This window comes from Balaenoptera musculus, chromosome 1 (assembly GCF_009873245.2).
Source record: "Balaenoptera musculus isolate JJ_BM4_2016_0621 chromosome 1, mBalMus1.pri.v3, whole genome shotgun sequence".
Lineage (NCBI taxonomy): Eukaryota > Metazoa > Chordata > Mammalia > Artiodactyla > Balaenopteridae > Balaenoptera > Balaenoptera musculus.
This window is the reverse complement of record NC_045785.1, coordinates 80,007,428-80,030,812: the sequence shown is the minus strand read 5'-3', so window position 1 is coordinate 80,030,812 and position 23,385 is coordinate 80,007,428. Positions and strand designations below refer to the sequence as shown.

At 35.6% G+C, this 23,385-nt stretch overlaps 1 protein-coding gene across 1 annotated transcript in view; it reads left to right on the top strand.

The window, feature by feature from the left end:
* ZNF644 (zinc finger protein 644) overlaps window positions 1-23,385 on the top strand; it is a 119,455-nt gene that overhangs the window by 19,879 nt on the left and 76,191 nt on the right. The window contains 1 exon segment of the mRNA XM_036847924.1: window positions 15,104-15,164. Coding sequence (XP_036703819.1) covers window positions 15,121-15,164 — 44 coding nt within the window. The 5' untranslated portion in view covers window positions 15,104-15,120.

Genomic DNA, 23,385 nt, shown 5'->3' with positions numbered 1-23,385 from the left:
TAATCCTCTTCACAGGATCTCTCACAGAGTAGAAAATTTTCATTTTGATCAAGTCCGGTTATCAGATTTTTTCTTCTAAGGATCATGCACTTGTTATTTCTGAGAACACTTTTCTGTCTTTAGAGCCTGATGATTTTTTTCTATCTTCTACGAGATTAATAATATTACATTTTTCATGTATACCTATAATCCACTTTGAATTAACATTGGTATAGAATGTCAGATTTAAGTCAGTGTTTTGTTTTGTTTTTTCTCTCCACATATATCCAGGTGCTCTAGCACAATTTGTTGAAAATACTTTTTTTCTCCATTGAATTGCTTTTTCACTTTTGTCAAAAAATCAATTAGCCATCTTCCTGTAGGGCTATGGTATAATTTGGGGAGGTTACAGAGGGATATAAGAGGGTAGGTCATTTTCTTACACAGGAAATAATCAGATGCAAAATGAAAAATCAAGATATAACTGTATTGTTTAGAAATTGGTGGGGGGGGGGACTTCACTGCTGTTTTTCATAACATGCTTTGTTTGATTTTTAAAATATGTATTTGTATAGCTTTGATTAAAATAAAAACAAAATACTATAGGATAATGCTAGTGCCTTATTTACGGAAAAATTCAAACCCTTAAATGTCTGTGTTTTTAGTTTTGAAACATTTTTACTGTGGAAAAAATGCTCAGAATAATGCATGGAAAAAATGTCCAACTTAAGTATTCAAAAGTACATACCTGCTTAGTCACCCCCTGTCAAAAATTAAAACATTGCCAGATCCTTCACTCTGCTTCTTCCCAAACCTCTTCTTCTCTGTTAGAGTATTACCATTCTACGTTTTCTGGTACTAACTTTTTTGCTTTATATTTTTACTATTAAAAAACACATTTTTGAAATTTTTTCTGTTAATGAAATTTATGTAAATGGGTCCTGGCTTTTCCAGCTTTGTTTATGAGCTTTAGTTCTATTGTTGCATATAACTGTAATTCATTCACTTCCATTGCTGTACAGTATGTGAATAGTCCACGGTTTATTCATTCTATTTTTGATGGAAATTTGAGTTATTTCCATTTTTAGGCTTCTGTAAATAATGCTATGCATTAACTTGTACGTGTCTCCTAGTACACACATGCACATGTGTATATTTAGTAAATACCTAAGAGTTTTAATAGCTTGGTTTTAGAGTGTATTTATGTTTAATTTCAGAAGATATTCAACATTTTTTTCCCAAAGTGTTTGTAGCAATTTATAGTCATCAACAGAGTTCCTTTTGCACTTCATCTTCTCCAACACTTTATATTGTTAATCTTTCATTTTAGCCATACTAGAGGGTGTGTAGTGCTGTCTCATAGTGGTTTTATTTTCCATTTCCCTGATTGCAAATGTGATTGAATACCTTTTATTATGTTTATTGAGCAGGTTTTGTAAATATTTTGTGTATTTGAAAAAGAATGTGTATTCTGCAGTTTTTGGGTGCAGTATTTACATGTGTCTGTTAAGTCAGGGGTCCCCAATCCCCGGGCTGCAGACCAGTACTGGTCCACAGCCTGTTAGGAACCAGGCTGCCCAGCAGGAGGTGAGTGGCCCGCGAGTGAGGGAAGCTTCATCTGCGGCTCCCCATGGCTCACATTACCACCTGAACCCTTCCTCCCCCCACCCACTGCCACCCCCACCCCCTGGTCCGTGGAAAAATTGTCTTCCACGAAACTGGTCCCTGGTGCCAAAAAGGTTGAGGACCGCTGTGTTAGTCAGTTTTGTTAATCATGTTGTTCAAAACTTCTGCATCCTCACCAGCTTAACTTCTGCATGCTTGTTCAATTAGAGAGGTATGTTAAAATCTTCTACTGCTATTACAGATTTGTCTTTCTTGTGTTGCTGTCGATTTTTGGTTTACGTATTGGAATCCATATTACTAGGGGCACACAAATTTAGAATGGTTTCATGTTTCTGATGAGTTGAACCGTTTATCATTGATTCTTTTTATCTTTGGTAATGCTTTTTTGCTTTGAAATCTACCTTTTTTTTTTTTTTTTTTAACTTTGGGTTTATTTATTTATTTATGGCTGTGTTGGGTCTTCGTTTCTGTGCGAGGGCTTTCTCTAGTTGTGGCAAGCGGGGCCACTCTTCATCGCGGTGCGCGGGCCTTTCATTATCGCGGCCTCTCTTGTTGCGGAGCACAGGCTCCAGACACGCAGGCTCAGTAATTGTGGCTCACGGGCCCAGTTGCTCCGCGGCATGTGGGATCTTCCCAGACCAGGGCTCGAACCCGCCTCCCCTGCACTGGCAGGCAGACTCTCAACCACTGCGCCACCAGGGAAGCCCCTGAAATCTACCTTTATTGATAATAACATAGCTACACAAGCCTTCTTATTGTTAGTGTTTGTGTGGTTTGTTTTTTCCCCCCAACCATTTATTTTAAATTTTTCTGTGCCTTTATGTTTTAGAAGTATTTCATGTATACACCATATCATTGTTGTTTTACTTTCAGTCCCATCTAACACTCTTAGTCTTTTAATTATAACATAAAATTTATTTAGATTTCATAATATTACTGGTTATTGGGACTTAAGTGAATGATCTTATTATGTGCTTTCTATTTATTAGGACTATTGTATTCTTTTTCTCTTTTCTTGCTGTCTTTTGGATTAACTATTTTTATTACTTCTCCCCTTCCCCCGTCTTTTTTTTTTAACTGTTGTTTTTGTCTGCTAGCCACAAGAATCTTTTTTTGTTTATTTCAAAATATCTTTTTTTCATTTTTGAAGAATAGTATCACTGGATATAGAAGATGTTCCAGTATCCACTTTTTTCTGGTGATAAGTCAGCCATTACTTGTATTGTCATTTCCCATATATAACCAGTCACTTTTCTCTGGCTGCACTCAAGGTTTTCTCATTGGCCTTTAGTAGCTTGACTATGATGTATATATAGAAATGGTTCTTTGTGTTTATCCTGCTTGGGTTTGTTGAGATTCTTGTATCTATAAGTTAATGTTTTCTACCACATTTGAGATTTTTTTTTCCATTGTTTCTTCAGCAAAAATTATTTTGTACCTTCTTTACTCTTCTCGCATTCCGTTACATCTTGTTGTACATATGTGTTGAGTTGGGTGTCATCTATTTTGGATTGCCTGATATTGTCCTATTGGTCTCTGAGACTCTTAATTTTTCTTCAGTCATTTTACTTTCTGTTTTTTGGATTGGACAGTTTTATTGCCCTATCTTCAAGCTCACAAGTTCTTTCTTCTGCCATCTCTAATCACCTCCTTTGGGTGAATTTTTATGTCATTTATTTTATTTATCAGCTTTTTCTTTCTTATAGTTTCTGTCAACTCTTTGAATGTATTTTCTTTTAATTCTCATAACACACTTAACATAGTTGCTTGGAATTCTTTATATGCTAACTCCTATATTCAGGGTACTCAGAATTATATCTACTGACACCCCTTTTTCCTGAGTATGGATCACTGCTTCCTGTTTCTTTGCATATCATGTAGTTTTTGCTTGAAAACTGGACATTATGAATATATTTTAGTGACTGGACTCTTTTAATGTTCTTCTGAGAATTCTTGTGTGAAGTTTATAGTCAGATTTTGAAGCTTGATTGTGGTTTACATGTTTCTAGAGATTCCACTAATTCCCAGCTGTTCTGCTGGGCTTGGATTCTGTCCTCTGATGCTTCAACCTTGTAGGACTTCAGCTTCCTGCTGCCTAAACTGTACACAGTTGAATGTACCCTGTTGAAAAAGCATCAAACTCACAGTAAAGCTCTTTTTCAAGTGTAGCTTTCTCTCTGGCCTCTGTCAACTTTTCCCCCTCAACTCCTTCAGTTTTCCTCTGTGCATACATAGTTTATCAGTCATCCAGTGATTTGGGCAAAGTTGACCCTGAGAATTTTTGTTATATTCCTTTTTTGGTTCTCTCACTGCCATGCTTTCTCCATTTAAATTTACAACTGCTTTTCCATGCCTCAGTTCTGAGCCCTTTGGTGATATTATCTTTCTCCAGAGATAATTTTTGTTTGTTCATGCCACACCTGGGGTCTACAGCAGTCTGGGTTTACCTTAATTAAATTTTAAGGATTGAGATTTTTATTTGGCCACCTAGATGTGTTCAGGTGGGGCTGCAGTGCATGTAAGAACTTTTTTTTACTTCTGGTTCACTACAGTTTAATCCTTTAGGGTCTCAACTCAAATATTGGGTAACATTTAGTATGGTACTCACCAGTTCTGAACCTTGCAATCTCCATTTGATCCCCCTAGCTCTACAACAGTGTCAGAAATAATGATCAGTTTCTCAGCTGCATCAGGTGGATTGGCAAATAACCCAAAGGTAAAAGCATCCTCAGGTGCTGGGTTTCTATCTGTAGGTCTCCATCTTGTCTTGGATCTTGGCCTGGTCATTCTTCACTGTTGTGTCAACTCTTTGATGCCATCAAATTGATGGTTTTTAATATCTTGCTCAGTTTTTCTAGTAGGTCTCAGTGGGTGGGTTGATAAATATTACCTTTTCTGCTATTATTGCAGTTATTTGAATTGACATGTTTGAATCAATGAGTGCAAATGATAGCATTAGGATAATGTCTCTGTTTCTTGGCTTTGATTTTTTTCTGTGATGACTTTATTCCTAAATATGTTAATCTCCATGAGGTGGCAAAGATGGCCACTGTCTGCTATGATCTACATCATTGTCATAGCTGTTATTTCCACTGAAGAGTATACCTTTCCCAGTAGTTCTTGCAAACATCATGAGAAGGATTCCAAATTTCCCATTCTGGACTACATTCCCATCCATAATAAAATTCTGATGGCTAGGAGAACAAGGTACTCTGATCAGCCTGGGTATCACTTGTTCATTCCCTTGATCCAGGGGTGGGCCTAAGATTGGTACAACTTTAATAGTTGAGTAAGAGTGTTTCCTTAAAGGAAAATACCATTAGCATAAATAGGAAAAAGAATGTTAGGCAAGGTAGCAGATTGCTCTGCAACAGTTTATATAGATTTATGGCATATCCTGAAAGATTTCATTGTATTCTTGAATCCAGTAAAACTATCTAGCAACAAAATTCCATGAAAGATTGTAGTTGACTGATAACATTACTTGTTAAAATGATTTTGCTCAGTTTATGTATCTCTGAGATTGACAAACTGTGACATGTTTTCTAGAGTCACTCTTAGTGAAATAATAAAAGAGATTTTTATGTCTCCTTTTCCCTTGCCTTCTAGGTCTCTAGTTAAGAGACCCAGATCAATTGTTAATCTAAAATAACTCTTTCTAGGAATAAGAATAATATGATATCTTTAAGATAGAGTTGCTATATCAGTTAGCTATTGCTGTGTAATAAATTACTCTGAAACTTGGTTTAAAGCAAACATTTATTATTAGAACAAGTCTATGAGTCAGGCAGTATTTCTAGTCTTGGCAGGGCTTGTTTAAGTCTGCATTCAGAAGCAGCTCAGGAGGGTGATTCTGCTGCTCTTGGCTGGCTTCTCTAGGATGGCCTGGGGTGGGACATCTGGGCTGTCCTCTTGTCCTCCAGCAGATTAGAGTGGGCTTGTTCTCATGGTAGTGGCAGGATTCCAAGAGAGCAGAGGCATACATGGTCTCTTGAAGTCTAGCTCAGAACTGGCAAACTGTGACATTTGTTACATTCTATTGATCTTCCTTATAAGGTCAAGCCCAGAATTAAAAGGACTGGGGAAAGATTCTACCTCTTGGTAGGAGAAACTGCAAAGCCTTATTGCCAAGTGCATGAGGAATGGGATGGTACAGAATTGGGGTTTTTTTGCAGATAGACTTTTTGACTCATGTTGTAGAATTAATTTTTGATATTATTTTGTTCTAGGTCGAGCCCCATTATATTTCAGTAGGAATTGAGTTTAAGTATAGAAGTTGTGACAAGTGTAAATTAAATACATTGATCTGTCCAGTAGTACAGATGACTTGTTATACTTGTTTCATGGGATGTGTCTGATGAGATTTTGGAAGCATTGTTCATGTATTGAGTTACCAAATATAGGGTAATTGTAGTGCTGGTTGTCTTACGAGTTGTAGGTGTTAATAGATGATTAATTTGTATCTTTACTCTTTTAGTTATAAATGACAGTGGTTTTTTTGTGTTTATTATTATCATTCTAACCTTCTTAATTTGAGATTTGACTTTATTTTTTCCCTGCTTATTATTCTTTGCATATTGTGATATTTTAAATAGATTTATTGAAGTACATTTGACATATAATAAATCACACGTTTAAAGTGTGCAATTTGAACGGATTTGATATCTATATACACCCATGAAATCATCACTACAAGATAATAAACATATCCTTTATCCTCAAAGGTTTCCTTGTGCCCCTTTGTAATCCTTTCGTATTTATTGCTCCTCCCCTAATGCCCAGACAATGACTGATCTGCTTTCTGTCATTTATGGAGTAGTTTGAGTTTTCTAGAGTTTTATGTAGATGAAGCTATGCAGTGTGAAATCTTTTTGTCTGCACTTGTTTTCACTCAGCATGATTATTTTCAGATTCATCTGTGTTGCATGTGTCATTAGTTAAATTCTACTTATTCCATTTTACAGGTATGATTTAAGGATTAGTGTGTTGCTGGACATTTTTTCCCTCAGCTTTTGGCTATTACAAATGAAGATGATTATTTGTATGTAAGCCTTTGTGTGAACATATGCTTTCATTTCTTTGGGTAAATACCTAGGAGTAGGTGTATGTTTGACATTTTAAGAAATGGTGAAACTGGGACTTCATTGGCGATCCAGTGGTTAAGACTTCTCCTTCCAATGCAGGGGGTGTGGGTTCGATCCCTGGTCAGGGAGCTAAGATCCCACATGCCTCGTGGCCAAAAAACCAAAACTTAAAACAGAAGCAATATTGTAACAAATTCAATAAAGACTTAAAAAAAATACTAAAAAAAGAAAAAGACATGGTGAAACTGTTTTTACAAAGTGATTGTACCATTTTATCTTCCTGTATGTGTGTGTTAGAGTTTCAGTTCCTTCACATGTTCGCCAACACTTGGTATGGTCAGCCTTACTAACTTTAGCCATGCTTGTAGTTGTGTAGTGATAACTTGTTGTGGATTTAATTTGCATTTCCCTATTGAAAGATGATACTGAGCATGTTTTCATGTACTTACTTGTCATTCATGTATCTTTGGTGAAGTGCTGCTTCAAATCTTCTGCCCATTTTATAATTGGGTTGTTTGTTTTGTTGTAATTGAAGTTTTAAAAACAGATTTATTGGGATATAATTGGCATGCAGTGAAATACACATATTTAAAGTGTACAGTAGGATAAGTTTTGAGATACATATATATACACTCAGGAAGTCATCACCACAAAACAAGATAATGAATATATTTATCACCCCCAAAAGTTTCCTCTTGCCACTTTGTAATTCTTCCCTCTTCTGCTACATTCTCCTTTTGGGTCTGTCTTTCAAAAGCATTTAATCTAGGGTTGCTATAGTTAGTGCTGCCTGACTTAAGAGGTTTTATACTGTTTCTAAAAGGAACAGGCATTATTTCTGACTTTGTGTGAGACTAGGGCAATAATCCCTCTCATCATTTTGAGTGGCTCTTTCCTTCACCTTAGGTAGTTTCCACACAGGCTTGTTCTAATCGTTACGCAGCTGAATACTTAAGGGTGTGGTAGCTCTATGCAGTTGTCTTCTCAACAGTATTCTGCCCTGCAATCTCTAGCTGTCATGGCTTCGTTGGACTTCCAGCTGAGTCTCCTCAGTTCAGGGAGACCATCATATTCTACCTGGGTAGCTCTTCCCTGGGGGGCTGTATTTTCTTCAGGTGGTAAGTTGGGAATGTTGGAAGGCTCACTGCATTTGTTTCTCCTTTTAGGGTTCACCATCAGTGACTGCCTAATACCTGAAAACTTTCATATATATTTTTTGGTTTCTTAGGCTTTTCAGGTGGAGGGCAACCTCAATCCTTGCTATTCCATCTTGGCCCTTGTATGTATTTTTTTCTTGATATTTCTTTGTTTTTTTAAGTTGTAAAATACACAACATTAAATTTACAATCTTAACCATTTTTAGTTGTACCGTTCAGTAGTGTTAAGAATATTTGTACTGTGCAGCCAGATCTCTAGAACTTTTTATTTTGTGAAACTGAAACTCTACCATTAAACACTAATTTTATCCCCCCCCCCGCCCCATCCTTAACCCTTGGCACCTACCTTTCTACCTTTTTTTTCTGTTATCTTGACTATGTTAGATAATTCATACAAGTGGAATCATACAATATTTGTTATTTTGTAATTGGCTTATTTCACTTAGCATAATGTCCTCAAGTTCATCCATGATGTAGCATGTAACAGGATTTTCTTCGTTTTTAAAGACTACATAATATTCCATTATATGTATATACTGCATTTCCTTTATCCATTTATGTGTTGATGAACATTCAGTTTGTTTCCACCTCTTGAATAATGCTACAAGGAATATGGGTATGTAAATATCTCTTTGAGATCCTACTTTGAATTATTTTGGTATATACCCAGAACTGAGATTACTGGATCATATGCTAATTCTGTTTTTAATTTTTTGAGGAACTGCCATACTATTTTCTGTAATTGTTAACACCATTTTACATTCCCACCTACACTGCACAAGAGTTCCAATTCTCTGTATCCTTTCCAAAGCTTACTATTTTCTTTTCTTTTGGTAGTGGCCATTCTATTGAGATGTGAAACGATATCTCATTGTGGTTTTGATTTGTATTTTTCTTATGATTAGCAGTGTTGAACATCTCTTCATATACTCTTTGAACATTTGTATATGTTTTTTTGATATTTGTCTATTCAGATCTTTTGCCCATTTTTTAATCAGGTTGTTTTTGGGTTTTTTTTGTTGTTGAGTTGTAAATGTTGCTTACATATTTTGGATATTTAACCCCTTATCAGATATATGATTTGTAAAAATTTTCTCCCATTCTGTAGATTACCTGTTCACTCTATCTATTGATTCCTTTGAAGAAGAGGAGTTTTTAAGTTTGTGGTAGTCCACTTTGTCTATTTTTGCTTTTGTTGTCTCTGCTTTTGGTGTCATATCCCAAACTCAATCTCATGAAGCTTTTTGCCTTTTTTTCAGGGTTTTAGCTCTCATGTTTATGTCTTTGATCTATTTTGAGTTAATTTTTTAATGTTGTATTAGGTAAAGATCCAACTTCATTCTTTTGCATGTTTTGATCCAGTTTTCCCAGCACTATTTATTTCCCAGCACTATTATAAATGGGATTGTTTTCATAATTTTGTTTTTCATATTGTTCATTGTTAATATGTAGAAGCACAACTGATATTTGTGTATTGGTTTTGTATCCTGCAGTTTTGCTGAAACCATTTATTAGTTTTAACATTTTTTAAAGAATCTTTAGGACTTTCTGTGTGTAAGAGCATGTCATCAGCAAACAGGTAATTTTACTTCTACTTTTCCAATTTGTGTGCCTTTTATTTTGTCTTGCTGTCTAATTGCTCTGGTTTGTACTTCCAGTATTGTGTTGAATAGAAGTAGCAAGTGTGGGCATCTTTACTTTCTTTTTGCTCTTAGAGAGAAAACTTTCAGTCTTTCACTGTAGGGTATGATGTTAACTGTGGGCTTTTCTCATGTGGCTTTTACTATGTTGAAGTGGTTTCCTTCTATTTCTAGTTTATTGCATGTTCCTATCATAAAATGGTATTGAGTTTTGTCAAATGCTTTTTCTGCATCAGTTGAGGTGGTCATGTGGTTTCTGTCCTTCTTTCTGTTAATATGATGTATTGCATCAATTGATTTTTATTTGTTGAACCATCCTTGCATTCCAGGAATAAATCCAGTTTGGTCATGGTGAGTATCATTCTTTTGACGTGCTAATGAATTCAGTTTGCTGGTATTTTGTTGAGGATATTTGCTGATATTCATCAGGGATATTTGTCTGTAGTGTTCTTTTCTTGTTGTGTCTTTGGCTTTGGTATCAGGGTAATGCTGACCTCATTACCCTGAATGAGAATGAGTTTGTGCATGTTCTATTATCTTCAGTTCTTTAGAAGAGTTTGAGGAGAATTCTTCTTTAAATGTTTGGTAGAATTATCCAGTGGAGTCATCTGGTTCTTCTTTTCTTCATTGAGAGGGTTTTGATTACTGCTTCAATCTCCTTACCTAGTTACAGGTCTGTTCAGATATTTTAGTGCTTCATGATTCAGTCATCATGGTTATGTGTTTCTAGGAATTTATCTGTTTCTTCTAGGTTGTCCAATTTGTTGGCAGCTAATTGTTTGTAGTAATCTCTTATAATCTTTTGGCATTTGTTATAATGTCCCCTCTTTCATTTGTAATTTTATTTGAATCTTCTCTCTTATTTTCTTGGTCTAGCTAAGAATTTGTCAATTTTGCTGATCTTTAAAAAACAAACTCTTGGTTTTGTTGATTTTTTTCCCCCTATTTCTGTTCTTTATTTTATGTCTGCTTTATTCTTTATTATTTCCTTCCTTTTGCTAACTTTTGGTTTAGCTTGTTCTTATTTAAGTATAAAGTTAAGTTGATGATTTAAGATCTTCCTTTTTTAACGTAAGCATATAAACTTCCCTCTTAGTACTGCTGTCACTGAATGCCATTAGTTTTGGTATGTTGTGTTTTCATATTTGTCTCCTGATATTGTCTAAATTCCCTTGTGATTTCTTCTTTGACCCATTGGTTGTTTAAGAGTTAGCTGTTTAGTTCTTGTATTTGTGGATCTTCCTGTTTTCCTTTTGCTTTTGATTTCTAGTTTCATTTCATTGTGGTGAGAGAAGATAGTCTGCATGATTTCAGTCTTAAATTTGGTAGGGTTTGTTTTGTGGCCTACCTTATACATATTTTTGATGTGTTATGTTTACTTTAGGGTTTAATTCTGAAGCCTTTTCTAATTTGTCATTGTTTAATTTTCTAAAATATGTTCATGCCTTTTCAGTATACTTAAAATACTTGAAAAATGAAGACATTACTTTTTATTTTTTAAAATAAATTTATTTGTTTATTTATTTATTTTTGGCTGCGTTGGATCTTTGTTGCTGTGCACAGGCTTTCTCTAGTTGCAGCAAGCAGGGGCTACTCTTCATTGTGGTGCACGGACTTCTCATTGCAGTGGCTTCTCTTGTTGCGGAGCATGGGCTCTAGGTGTGTGGGCTTCAGTAGTTGTGGCACATGGGCTTAGTTGCTCTGCAGCATGTAGGGGAGGATCTTCCCAGACCAGGGCTGGAACCTGCGTCCCCTGCACTGGCAGGTGGATTCTTAACCACTGTGCCACCAGGGAAGTCCCAATATTTCTTTCTAGAAATTTTAGATTTATAGAAAATTTGAAAAGAATAGTACAAAGACTTCCCACACTCTCCTTCTTCCCCCATGCACACTTTGTTTTCTCTATTATTAACAACTTACTTTAGTCTGGTACAATTGTTACAGTTAATAAACCAATATTGTTACATTGTTATTAACTAAAGAACATAGTTTATTCAGATTTCCTTAGTTTTTACCTGATGTTCTTTTTCTCTTCCAGGATCCCATCCAGGATACTGCATTACATTTAGTTGTCATTTCTCTTTAGGCTCTTTAAGGCTTTGTTTTTGATGACCTTGACAGTTTTGAGGAGTATTAGTTAGGCATATTGTAGGATTTTCCTCTACTGGAATTTGTCTGATGTTTTTCTCATGATTAGACTGGGATTATGGGTTTTGGGGAGGATATATTTGATATCTTAGTTTGCAGTTTTCTCTTAAAATGTACCTTTTGAGGTAAAACCATTTATATCAGTGACTTTAAGTGTTTTCTCTTTTCTGTATCCCCCTTCCAGTATTCACCTAAAGAATATCCTAATTATACTTTTAGGGTATGGATTTCAAAGGAACTTTCTATCAAACTTCCTTATAAAATACACCTTTTAAAAAAATATAGTGTTTGAAATGGCCTGGTTTGTCTCTTTGGGGAACAGATATAATTAAAAGTGGGTTTTTTCCCCCAGACTTTGAAATATAACTGTGAGCAGAACAAGATAAAAAAATTAAACAGCTAAAGTCAAAGTTAGTTATTGTGTGTAGTATTTGTGTATGCTTTTGTTTTATTTATTGTGGTAAATGTATATATAATGAAATTTAACATTTTAAACATTTTGAAGTGTATAGCTCAGTGGCATTAAGTACATTCACTTTGTTGTGCAAACATGTATATCCTTTTGTATTAGTCTGCTAGGGCTGCTATAATAAAAAACCACAGACAAGGTGGCTTAAACAACAGAAATTTATTGTCTCACAGGTCTGGAGGCTAGAAGTCCAAGATTTGAGAGTTAGGTTTGGTTTCCACTGATTCCTGTCTCCTTGCAGATGGCTGTTTTCTCATGGCCTTTCCTCTGAGCCTGCATCCCTGGTGTCTCTGTCTCTTCTTATAAGGACACCAGTCATATTGGATTAGGGCCCTACCCTTATGACCCTATTTAACCTTAATTACCTCCTTACAGGCCCTATCTCCAAATACAGTTACATTGGGAGTTAGAGCTTCAACATGGGAATTTTATGGGGACACAGTTCAGTCCGTAACATCTTTTATGTAGTGCTTCTGATTTATCTCCCAGAGAACCTGCCATCATCAATATATTAGTTTCCTAGGCTGCTCTCACAAATTATCAAAAACTAGGTTGCTTAAAATAATAGAAACTTAATTCTATCACTGTGCTGGAAGCCAGAAGTCTGAAGTCAGTATCACTGGGCAGAAATCAAGGTGTCAGCAGTGATGATCTCTCTCCAGACTCTATAGGAGAATCTGTTCCTTGCCTTGTCTCAATTCTGGTAGCTGCTGGCATTCCTGGCTTTGGCTGCAGTCTTCAAGGCCAGTGTTTTCAAATCTCTTTCTGCTCTGTCTTTACCTTCGCTGTGTATAGTCAGATGTCTCCATGTCCCCCTCTTTATAAGGATACATGTGATTGTATTTCAGGCCCATCCAGATGATCCAGGATAATATCTCCATCTCAAAATCTTTCACTTAATCACATCTGTAAAGACACTTCTTTTCTTTTGCCACATAAAGTAAAATTTACAGGTTCAAGGGAGTAGGATGTGGATATCTTTTGTAGGACCATTTTTTAGCCTCTCATACTGAGCAACTCATAGTAGACTTCTGATGTTCCCACTTTGATTTATAGTTTCATTTGTAATAGGTCTCAGTATCTAGTTCTGCGTGGGTAAAGGCTGGTGGCAGTGGGTGGCAGAATATTCTCATCTCTTCTAGACATTATGCAAAAAACTGTAGGCCTGTGTTCTCAGTGGGTGGTCCCAGAAGTATCAGCATCAGCATCACGTTAGGAACTTTGAAATACAAATGATAAGGCTGCAATCTTAGACCTGCCAAATCAGGAACTCTGAGGGTAGGGCCTAGCCATCGCTGCATAACAAGCCCTCTGGGTCATTCCAATGCACACTGAAGTTTGAGAACCACTTTTCTAGATTATTGACATTATTAGTATTAAAACCATATTCCCTATCCTCTCCAAAGCTTTTCTGCTTAATGCTAATACTTAAAACTAGTCTAGGATTTATTGTCCACAAACTTTGTTTTCTGTAGAGATACAAACATTTAGTGCCAAATCTTGGTACTGATAATCAGTGAAATTAATTCATTTACTCAGTAAAAGGTTGCACTGGGCTAATTTTTGTCAGTTGTATTTTACTTAGATGTAGTCATTTTATAAAGTAATGTTACTGGGATCCAGAAGTGATATGAATTTTTTCTCTAGTCCTTGAAAATGTGGATGAACTCATTAGCCTGAATTTTACTTTATCTTCTATATCCCTGTGTACATTTGGGGATACAATACAAAATTTCTAATCTTTCATTCTGCCTACACTGTTAGGCTTTTATTATGTGCTATCCAGTGAAAGTGCTGAAGTGAGACAAATGAATTCTTTTCCTCAGTGTGTCCACATTGTAGCTCAGGAAACACACAGGTAAACAGAATTGATATAGAGCTATCACTAGTTGCTATAACAATTGAGAAACACAGCTTTACATAGTTGAAGAAGTTAAAGAAGGATCTGCCAGGGTGACTGAGCTAAATAATCGAAAAACTAGTAGAAAGGTGTTAGCAAGGTTGAGAGATAGAAAGTAGGTATAGTTCACCATGTGAAAAGGCATGAAAGCTGAGAGAGCATATGGGCTCTTCTGGGAGTTGAAGGGGTTTAGTATAGTAGAAACGTGGAGTGAAGGGGAGAGTAAAGATTGGGGATAAATAGATGAGGCTTAGGTCATTGATGAGTACTATTGAAGGCCTTGAGGCATAGATGTGATGTCTTCAGGGTAGCCATTGCAAAATAATTACTTACATAGTTTTGGGAAGGATGAATTTGAGAGGATAGTGAGTCTAGAAATAGAACAGTTACAGTAATCTAGGTGAGAATAGTAATAGATATGGTGGTGCCATTTTTTGAGAATAAAAATTCAGAAGAGTAACAAGCTGGTTTTAAGAATGGGGGAAAGGTGATGTGTAGAGTTCAGGGTAAGATATATTGAGTTTCGGCATTTGTGAAGTGTGATAAAATTAGGGGTGGGTAGATTTTTGACAAGTAAATTTTCAGTGGAGTGTTGGGGTGGAGGTCACCTTATACTAGATTGAAGGCTAAATTGAGGAAGCAGGAGATTATCAGTATACACTATTTTCTAGAATAATCTTCCTTGGCATTTAGTAAGTATTTAATCAGTGTTAGCCATTATTATGGCTATTAACATACACTTTTATGCCATCTCATGTTTTTTTTTTTCTTCAACTTTTTGGTGTATTTTTTGGTATGTATGTAATAATATTAGATAAACATTGATATAGATAGAAGTGTGTGTTTTATTAACAAATAATAATTTTAATTATGCTATTGCCATACTATTAATATTAACGAAAACAAGAGAACTAAAAAGTTTGTTTCTCATTTGAATAGATGATTGTTCCTCAAAAAATGGTACTTAGCAATAGTTTCCTGAAGGTTACTGTAATAATTCAATTTATACTTTTAATTTAAAAGAATAGTGTATCATAGATGTATTTATTCATACCTGAAGGAAAAAAACTAAATGATTGCCTTTACATGTATTCTTTCAGGTTTGATTTAATTTCGAATGAGATTGTTCTTGCAACGAGATGTTAATAAGACAAAATCAAGGTAAGTAGAAGACAGCTTTGTTAAGTATTACATATCAAAGTAGGAATAATACAAAAAATTTATGTTTAAAAAGCGTGCCTCCAAATCCAAAATCAATGAGTTTTTAAATTAAATTTTGAAATACAAAGAACCAACTTTTTGATGCACTTGGTCCAGTTGATTTGATGGAAGTGAAAATACAGCTGTCAAATTGTGAAACTAAAGTATGCAGTTTCCAGTGACTATTAAACACGTTCAGAAATCAAGTTGATGTTTGGTTTAGCTGCTCGGAAACCAGTTCAGTAAGAGATTTGCTAGGTTGCTTCAGTGTTCCCTTCTTAGTGGGTTATAGTACTTGAGTAGTCTTTGCTTTTGTGAATTTTACTTTCTTATTTCCATTAACAAAGAAAGCACTTCTACAGTTGTTTAAATTTGCCAAATTATGACTTCTTTATGTTAATATAATGTTCAGAGTTATAAATGATTGTTTTAATATTTTTTGTATCTCTACTGAATGACTTTTCTAATTTAGCATTCTGATTTATTTTCATTTTTTAAGACTGTTGACTTCAGAAAATTGAATTGTGATCATGTACTTTTGGTCTGATATGTGAAAGATTGCTTTTTTAATAATATAAGTTTTTGAAATGTTAAAAAGGTGCATTTACTATCTGTTGGTAAGTGAACATGGCTTCAGGATATAAACAGATTAAAAAAGAATACTTTGAATACATTGCAGTTAACTTGGGTCTTTCTAAATCTAACTAGATGTTTCAGCTGTCAAGAACTTGCTGATCAATGGTTAAAAAAAAAAAGCCTAGGATGAGAGGTGCTGTAGTTGAATAATGTGCAGTTAAATAGTGTATTCTCAATTAGTGGTTTAGGCATAATCTGAAGGAAAGTTTCCATTTTATTGGTATTATGTAGTAATAATAGTAGTGGTAGTTTGGAGAATACTTATTGTATTAAGTGCTTCTCACGCCTTATTAATCTTTATAGTACCTCCTATAAGGCAGGTACTGCTGTCTAGAAAATTTTTATTTTTTGGTTAATAGTGAGCTATTTCTTTTTCTTTAGAAACTTTATTTTCACAGCATTTATTATAAGGAACACTTGCCTAAATATCTTTCTGAGGGGGAGAAGAAGCTAGATTTTTGTACTTAAAGTCTTCTAGTGATTTTTGTTTGCTAATTGAATATGGTGTCTATTAGAATGTTTGTTCTGATTTCTTACAAGTTAGATATTGCTTATGGGATGACACTGGTTTAACTTATTCTGATTTTATTCCAGCACAATTATATATCACTTTTCTTTTTTGGTTAAGGTATAATTTACATTTTTATTAAGTTATGTATGGTAAAATGTGCGAAATTTAAAGTATAGAGCTGAATGAGTTTTTATGTATATGTTCACATGTATAACCAGCATGTAATTTAAGATGTAGAACACTGTCATTGTCCCAGAAAGTTCCTCATGCTCTTTCCTTTCCAATCCAATAGCCTTTCCCCCAAGGTAAGCATCTTTCTGAATTCTGTCAGCATAGCTTAGTTTTACCTGTTCTTGAACTTATGTACATAGAGTTATATAATTTGTACTCTTTTGTATCTGGCTTTTTTCATTCAACATAATGTTTCTGAGTTTCCTCCATGTTGTTGTGAGTACCAGTAGTAGTTTATTATTTTTTATTGCTGAGTAATATTCCATTGTATGAACATAATACAAATTTTTATGTATTTTCTCTATAATTTTGTTTATTGTATTCTCCATGTCTCTGACCTCACTTGCCAACTTTCTACACTGCTTTCCTTCATCTAGTTGTCTCCTTCATTGTCCCCCATCGCCTGCACAATAAAATGTAAACTCATAACATGGTATATAATGATCTCACTGCAGCTATTCCAGAATGCCTAGAATTACCTGAATAAACCAAGTATGATGTACATAGTGTTAGTTTTAGTTCTATGTATATGTTGTCACTCTTTCCTACCCCCTTGCCTCCCCAACTGCCAATATATTTTCTTCCGGTTGTCAGCTAATCTCCTGAAATAGTCCATCTCAAGCATCATCTTGTCCTTTGAGCCAGATCTGGCCATACTGCAGTAGTCTGTTTTCCTTACTAGACTCTGAGCTCTTTGAAGGTAGATACCATCCATATCTTATTTATCTTAGTAGCACAGTGCCAGAGTACTGTGTATATTTAGTGATTTGTTAAACATAGAACAGCCAACAAAATTCTCTCTCTAACACTAGGGGTTCAGAGTACTGGCTGGAATGGGATGAGAGCATTGGCACTTCAGTTGCTGTTGGACTATAGGAAGGAGCCAATGAAGGCAATCCAAAAGTAGCATTATAGGCATTTTGGAAAGAGAAATAAAATATCCTCCTAGTCTTCTTTCAGTCCAGTTGGAATAAAATGGCTAATAATGTTCTTAGTCCAGACCTTAAGGAAGATTGAGTGTCTTTGATTTTGAATACTCTTTCCAAATAAAGGCATTAATCCATGCTATGGAAATTGGAGTATTTGCTACTAGAAGTATTCTCTTTGTGAGTTCCTACTAGTTATTTCTTTCATTTAAAGATTTTAAAAGATGTGTTAGACTAATACAAGTAGAAGATTAAGAAGACTGGTCACATCTTTAAGAAGTGAAGAAAACTCTTCCTCATTTTCCTGGGGGTAAAAAACTGTTGGAGTGGAGGAAAAAATTGAATCATAGTCTGGAATGGTAACATTTTTGATTCCTATAGCTTAGGAAGCTTGCTGTTTGCTGAGAAGTATTTTTAAAGATTATGTTTTATCATTATAGATCTGTAATTTATATAAACAATATGCTTTCTTAAGAAATGAAACTTTAAAACAATTTTAAAGCATTTTGCGCTAGTTTTCTTCTTTGAGGTTTGGAATTGGGCTAGTTGGGTTGCCTATCGTAGTCACCTGGGCGGTTTTTATGCCTGAAGCTTTATTGCCTTCTAGCAAGTCCAAAGCAAGGAAAGGTTCTTCCCCACTGGGATCAATTTGTTGCTTTCCCTCTCTGCAGCTTCTACCATAAAGCTTGGACACAGAGTTGGGCATTGACCCCATCTCATGCTGTTCCTTCTGTCTTCCTGTAAGGATTTTTCTTAGGCACAGATTCTTATCAAATGTAGAACCTTGGTTATTTCTTTTATCTCATCCTGGATGTAAAGTGTGTTTAGTTCTCTTGTTGATAAAATTTGAGTATTGAGAGAAGTTTACACTTGAGATTGCTTGACTTATGTGTCTCTAAGAGAGTTTAGACTAGTTTTTCTTCTCAGAGGCTGACAGGTATACCTCAGTTTTCAGACGCTTCCTCTTCATTTTGTACTTCAATATTTAACACAGTCAGATGCTGCTAAGCTTTTTTATTTTGCAGAATTCCTGAATCCAGGGATTTAAAGTTCTTTATGAATGTCTTACATTAGTTTAATTTCATTAATTTCCAAATTAACCTTTCCGTGCTTCCATTCTTTAGTAGCACTGTAGATGTGCTTCCCGTTTGTTGTACTGTGAAAAAGAAAACTTTTTTTTTTCCTTTAATTAATTTATTTATTTATTTTTAGCTGTGTTGGGTCTTTGTTTCTGTGTGAGGGCTTTCTCTGGTTGCGGAGAGCGGGGGCCACTCTTCATTGCGGTGCGCGGGCCTCTCACTATCAGGGCCTCTCTTGTTGTGGAGCACAGGCTCCAGACATGTAGGCTCAGTAGTTCTGGCTCACGGGCCCAGTCGCTCCGCGGCATGTGGGATCTTCCCAGACCAGGGCTCGAACCCGTGTCCCCTGCATTGGCAGGCAGATTCTCAACCACTGCGCCACCAGGGAAGCCCGAAAACTTTTTAATTAATGAAATTGTTTGTTTCTAATTCTAGATTAGATTGCACAATGTACATTCAACCTTTTCCAAATATATTGCCAAGTAACATTTAGTATTTTCAAAGCTTTATCTTTTTATATAAAAGCCACATATGCTTATATGTGTAAGCAGACAGTACAGAAATATTTAAAATAAAGAGTAAAACTTTCCTCTCCCGCTCAGCCCTGTACTCCCCGTAAGTTATCCAAAATGGCTGGTATGTATTCTGCCTTGTTTTGTCACTGTTTTCCAATATGTCTTGGACATTTTTTTCATATATGCATTACATGTAATATAACTGTTTCCTTCTTAATAAATACTTGGGTAAATCTCAGGGGTTTTTTTGCTTGTATGAGCAGTGCTGCAGTAAATATTCTTAACTATATCATTGTGATTGTGTGAGAATGTCTATAGGATAACTTGTAGCAGTGGATTACTGGGTCAATGGATGTGTACACTTTAATTTCTGATATATATACTGTAAATGAGATTGTACCACTTAATATTCTATTAGCAGTTTTTGAGAATATTTGTTTTCCCAGACCCTGCTAAATATTAACCAGTGTTTTAATCTTTGCCAGTCTGATCATTGAAAAGTGGTATTTATTTGACTGTGCATTTCTTTGTGAGATTCTCAAAGGCTTGAAATATCACCTTCATCATAGCTTAATCCATTGAGAACATATAATTTGCAAAAGATTTTTTTAATCATTAAATCCATCAATTAACATACCTTCATGTTTTATGTACTGCCTTCAGTTACTTAATATTGAATAACCAGATTGTTTGTCTTTGTTCCCTTAATAAAGCTATTTATTTAGGATAAATATTTTCTTATGATGAATTTCTTTATAGTTTGCTGCAAACTAATGTTAGCATAGTCTGTCTCTTCTGACCTCTGATCTACTGTTCTTTTGAGATGACCATTAAAGCAGACATTTGAAACCTTTTAGAGTCTTCTAGCTAGGCTGAGGACTGTGGGCCTGTCACGTGATGGTAAATATTTGTTTAATGTTTTGTTGATTCATTCAGTGTTTTATGAACTGGTTGCTATAGTTAAATTGGTTGTAGCTCATACTTGATACTAGTTACTAGTCTGAGGAGGAAAGATGACTAAATATGTAATTACAATCAAATGTGATTAATGTTGTGATAGTCTGTGTCCTGGATTACAAAGATCGTGTCTGTTTTATTTATTGATATATAAGCACTTAGGGCAGTATGTTTATTAAATGATAAAGATTTATTGTATGACTAAATGGAAATATGGAAAGGCCTCCCAGAAGAAGTGACACTTAAACTAAAACTTGGAGGAACTTTTGGTGACTTGTCTAGATAAAAAGTTGGGGAAAGACTGTTGTTAGTAGAGGAAGTGGCACGTGGAAAGGATGAGAGGTAAGAGAAAGGGAAGATTGGTGGAACTGAAAGAAATATGGTATGTCTTGAGTGTAGTGTTCTACATGCAGTGAGGCTGAGAGGAGTGGCTAGTGTCAAGAGATAAGACAGAGGAAGGCTTGAGCTATTTTATTGAGGGTCTTATAAGTCACTTTAAGGAAGTTGGATTAACAGAGTAATGAGATGCCATTCAAGGAGTTTAAGTGTGAGGACGTGATGTGATCAGATCAGGGTTTTAGAAATGTGGAGAATTAAAATGGAGAACAAATCAGTGGAGAAGCTAGATTGGAATCAGGATGACCCATTTGTAGGGGGAGGCTGCTGGCCTGACTTTAGAGTGGTTGTAATGGAAAAGCTGTAGTTGGATTTGAGAGAGATTTAGACAAGAAAATAGATCAGCTTTGGTGATGAATTGTAAAGGAATTGGTGGTAGGAGAGTAAGGAAGGAGTTGAGGATGATATCCATGTTTCTGGCCTGGCAGTAGTGCGATATTCATAGATAGGAACTGTGGAGAAGAAGCAGATTTATGGAGGACAAGAGCTAAATTTTAGCTATATTGAGCTTGAAGTAGCTCAAGACATCTGAGTGGAAATGTCAGGTGGCAGTTAGATGCAAGAGACCTGTAACTTAAAGAGATCGGAGAGTCATCAGCATTAAATCTTCATAATATCTCAAAAATTTATTTTTTGTTTTGATATCTCTCTGCAAGATATTGCAAAGCATCTTTATATATGAGCTATTCAGTTGACCTAAAGATTGTTGAAAATGAGATGCTCCATATAAATTTATGAGCTGCTGTTTTTATTAGATTCTAGTCTCTGCTTACTCTTAAACAAGATTTAATACCATTAATGAACAATTAATCATACTATTGATGGCAATAGTCTTACCAAAGATACTTGAATAGCCTAAGGATATCTTAAATGTGTTAAATCTTGGATTTCCATTAATAGTGTCTAATACATATTAGCTAAATATGAACTCTGATATTTGATAATTTATTTTCCTGCCTGTGTAACAAAGTTTAGGTTAAAATGGTCATGAAGTCTTTTTTTTTTTTTAATTTATTTTCTTTCTTTCTTTCTTTTGGCTGCGTCTGGTCTTAGTTGTGGCACGCAGCAGCTTCATTGAGGCATGCGGGATCTGTCATTGCAGCGCACACGGGCTCTTCGTTGTGGCTCACAGGCTTCTCTCTAGTTGTGGTATGTGGGTTTTCTCTCTCTAGCTGTGGTGCGCGGGCTCCAGAGTGCGTGGGCTCAGTAGTTTGTGGCATGCAGGCTCTCTCGTTGAGGCGCGCAAGCTCAGTAGTTGTGGTGTGCGGGGTTAGTTGCCCCGCGGCATGTGGGATCTTAGTTCCCCGACCAGGGATCAAACCCATGTCCTCTGCATTGGAAGGTGGATTCTTTATCAGTGGACCACCAGGGAAGTCCTGGTCATGAAGTCTTTAGGTTAATTGTGATTCAGCAAATCATTAGGAAAAAAGGTATATGTGACAGTAGGACTTTGCCTACTTTGTTCACCATTGTATACTCACCATCTAGAGCCGTTCTTGGCACAGAGGAACTCAATAAACATTTGTTGAATAATCAGTCAGTGTTTACATATAACGTTTAGTATCTAATCAAATTTTATTTTTAGTCAAATGACAGGCGTGTCAGACAAGTTAGTTCTTCCAACTTAAAAGATTATTCTTTCACTTGAGTAATATTTCTCCCTTTAAATTACCCTGTAACCATTCATATTTATACTGCCTTCCTTCCATTCCAACAAACATATTTCACTTTCTAATCAGAAGTATTTTTTTCAATAAATTTATTTATTTTATTTATTTATTTTTGGCTGTGTTGGGTCTTCGTTGCCGTGCACGGGCTTTCTCTAGTTGTGGCGAGCAGGGGCCACTCTTTGTTGCAGTACGCGGACTTCTCATTGCGGTGGCTTCTCTTCTTGTGGAGCACGGGCTCTAGGCGCGCAGGCTTCAGTAGTTGTGGCTCGCGGGTTCTAGAGTGCAGGCTCAGTAACTGTGGCGCATGGGCTTTAGTTTCTCTGCGGCATGTGGGATCTTCCTGGACCAGGGCTCGAAGCCATGTCCCTTGCATTGGCAGGTGGATTCTTAAACATTGTGCCACCGGGGAAGCCCTAATCAGAAATATTTTTAATGACATTATTGAAACAGGTCTTCTACTAAAAACACAATCAGTTTGGATACTTTCATTTGTGTATTCTAACATCACCATATTTAAACTGAATTAGTCACCTTTACTCTTGCTAGCGCCCCATTCTCGTCATTGAGACCAAAATCCCTCTGAATATTTACATTGCTTACTTTCTGTCTTAAAGATTTGGTCAGTTACTAGGTCTTTTTGCTTTTACCTTGTCAGTGTAATGTGTATCTTTCCTTTCCATTCCCATTGCTGTTTTGTTTATCCTCTCTATTGTATTCATCTGTGAATGATATGTCTTTGCTCACTTCATTTTATTTCTGTAAGATCATTTGATTCAGTTTTTTAGGAAGTTACCCTAATTACATTATTTGCTCAAAAAAAAAAAAAACATTTAACAGCTCCTTAAGGATAAATTTTAATTTTTAGATCTTACATTCAGGAGCTTTCAAATTCATGTTCCAGTCAACTTTAATGTTTCATCTCCTGCTATTTTTTTAAATAAACATTTTGCTGTAGCCTAATTGATTATCATTGTTCTTGGAAAATCCTGACACTTTCACAGTTACTCATATCACCACTCTCATCCTCAGTTCATCTGTACCCTTGAAATTTAACTCATCCAAGAAAGTTCAACTTAAATCTTGGCTCTTTCTTGAGGACATAGTCCCTAGGAAGTTACTTTCTCTGTATATCTGTGATGATTGTAAACTGAACAACCTATTGATTCAATGACTTAAAAGCATGACAAGATAATAAATAAGATACTAAATAATAACATCTCCTACAGTACCCTTGGCAGGTGATAGGCTCTTATATTTTTTG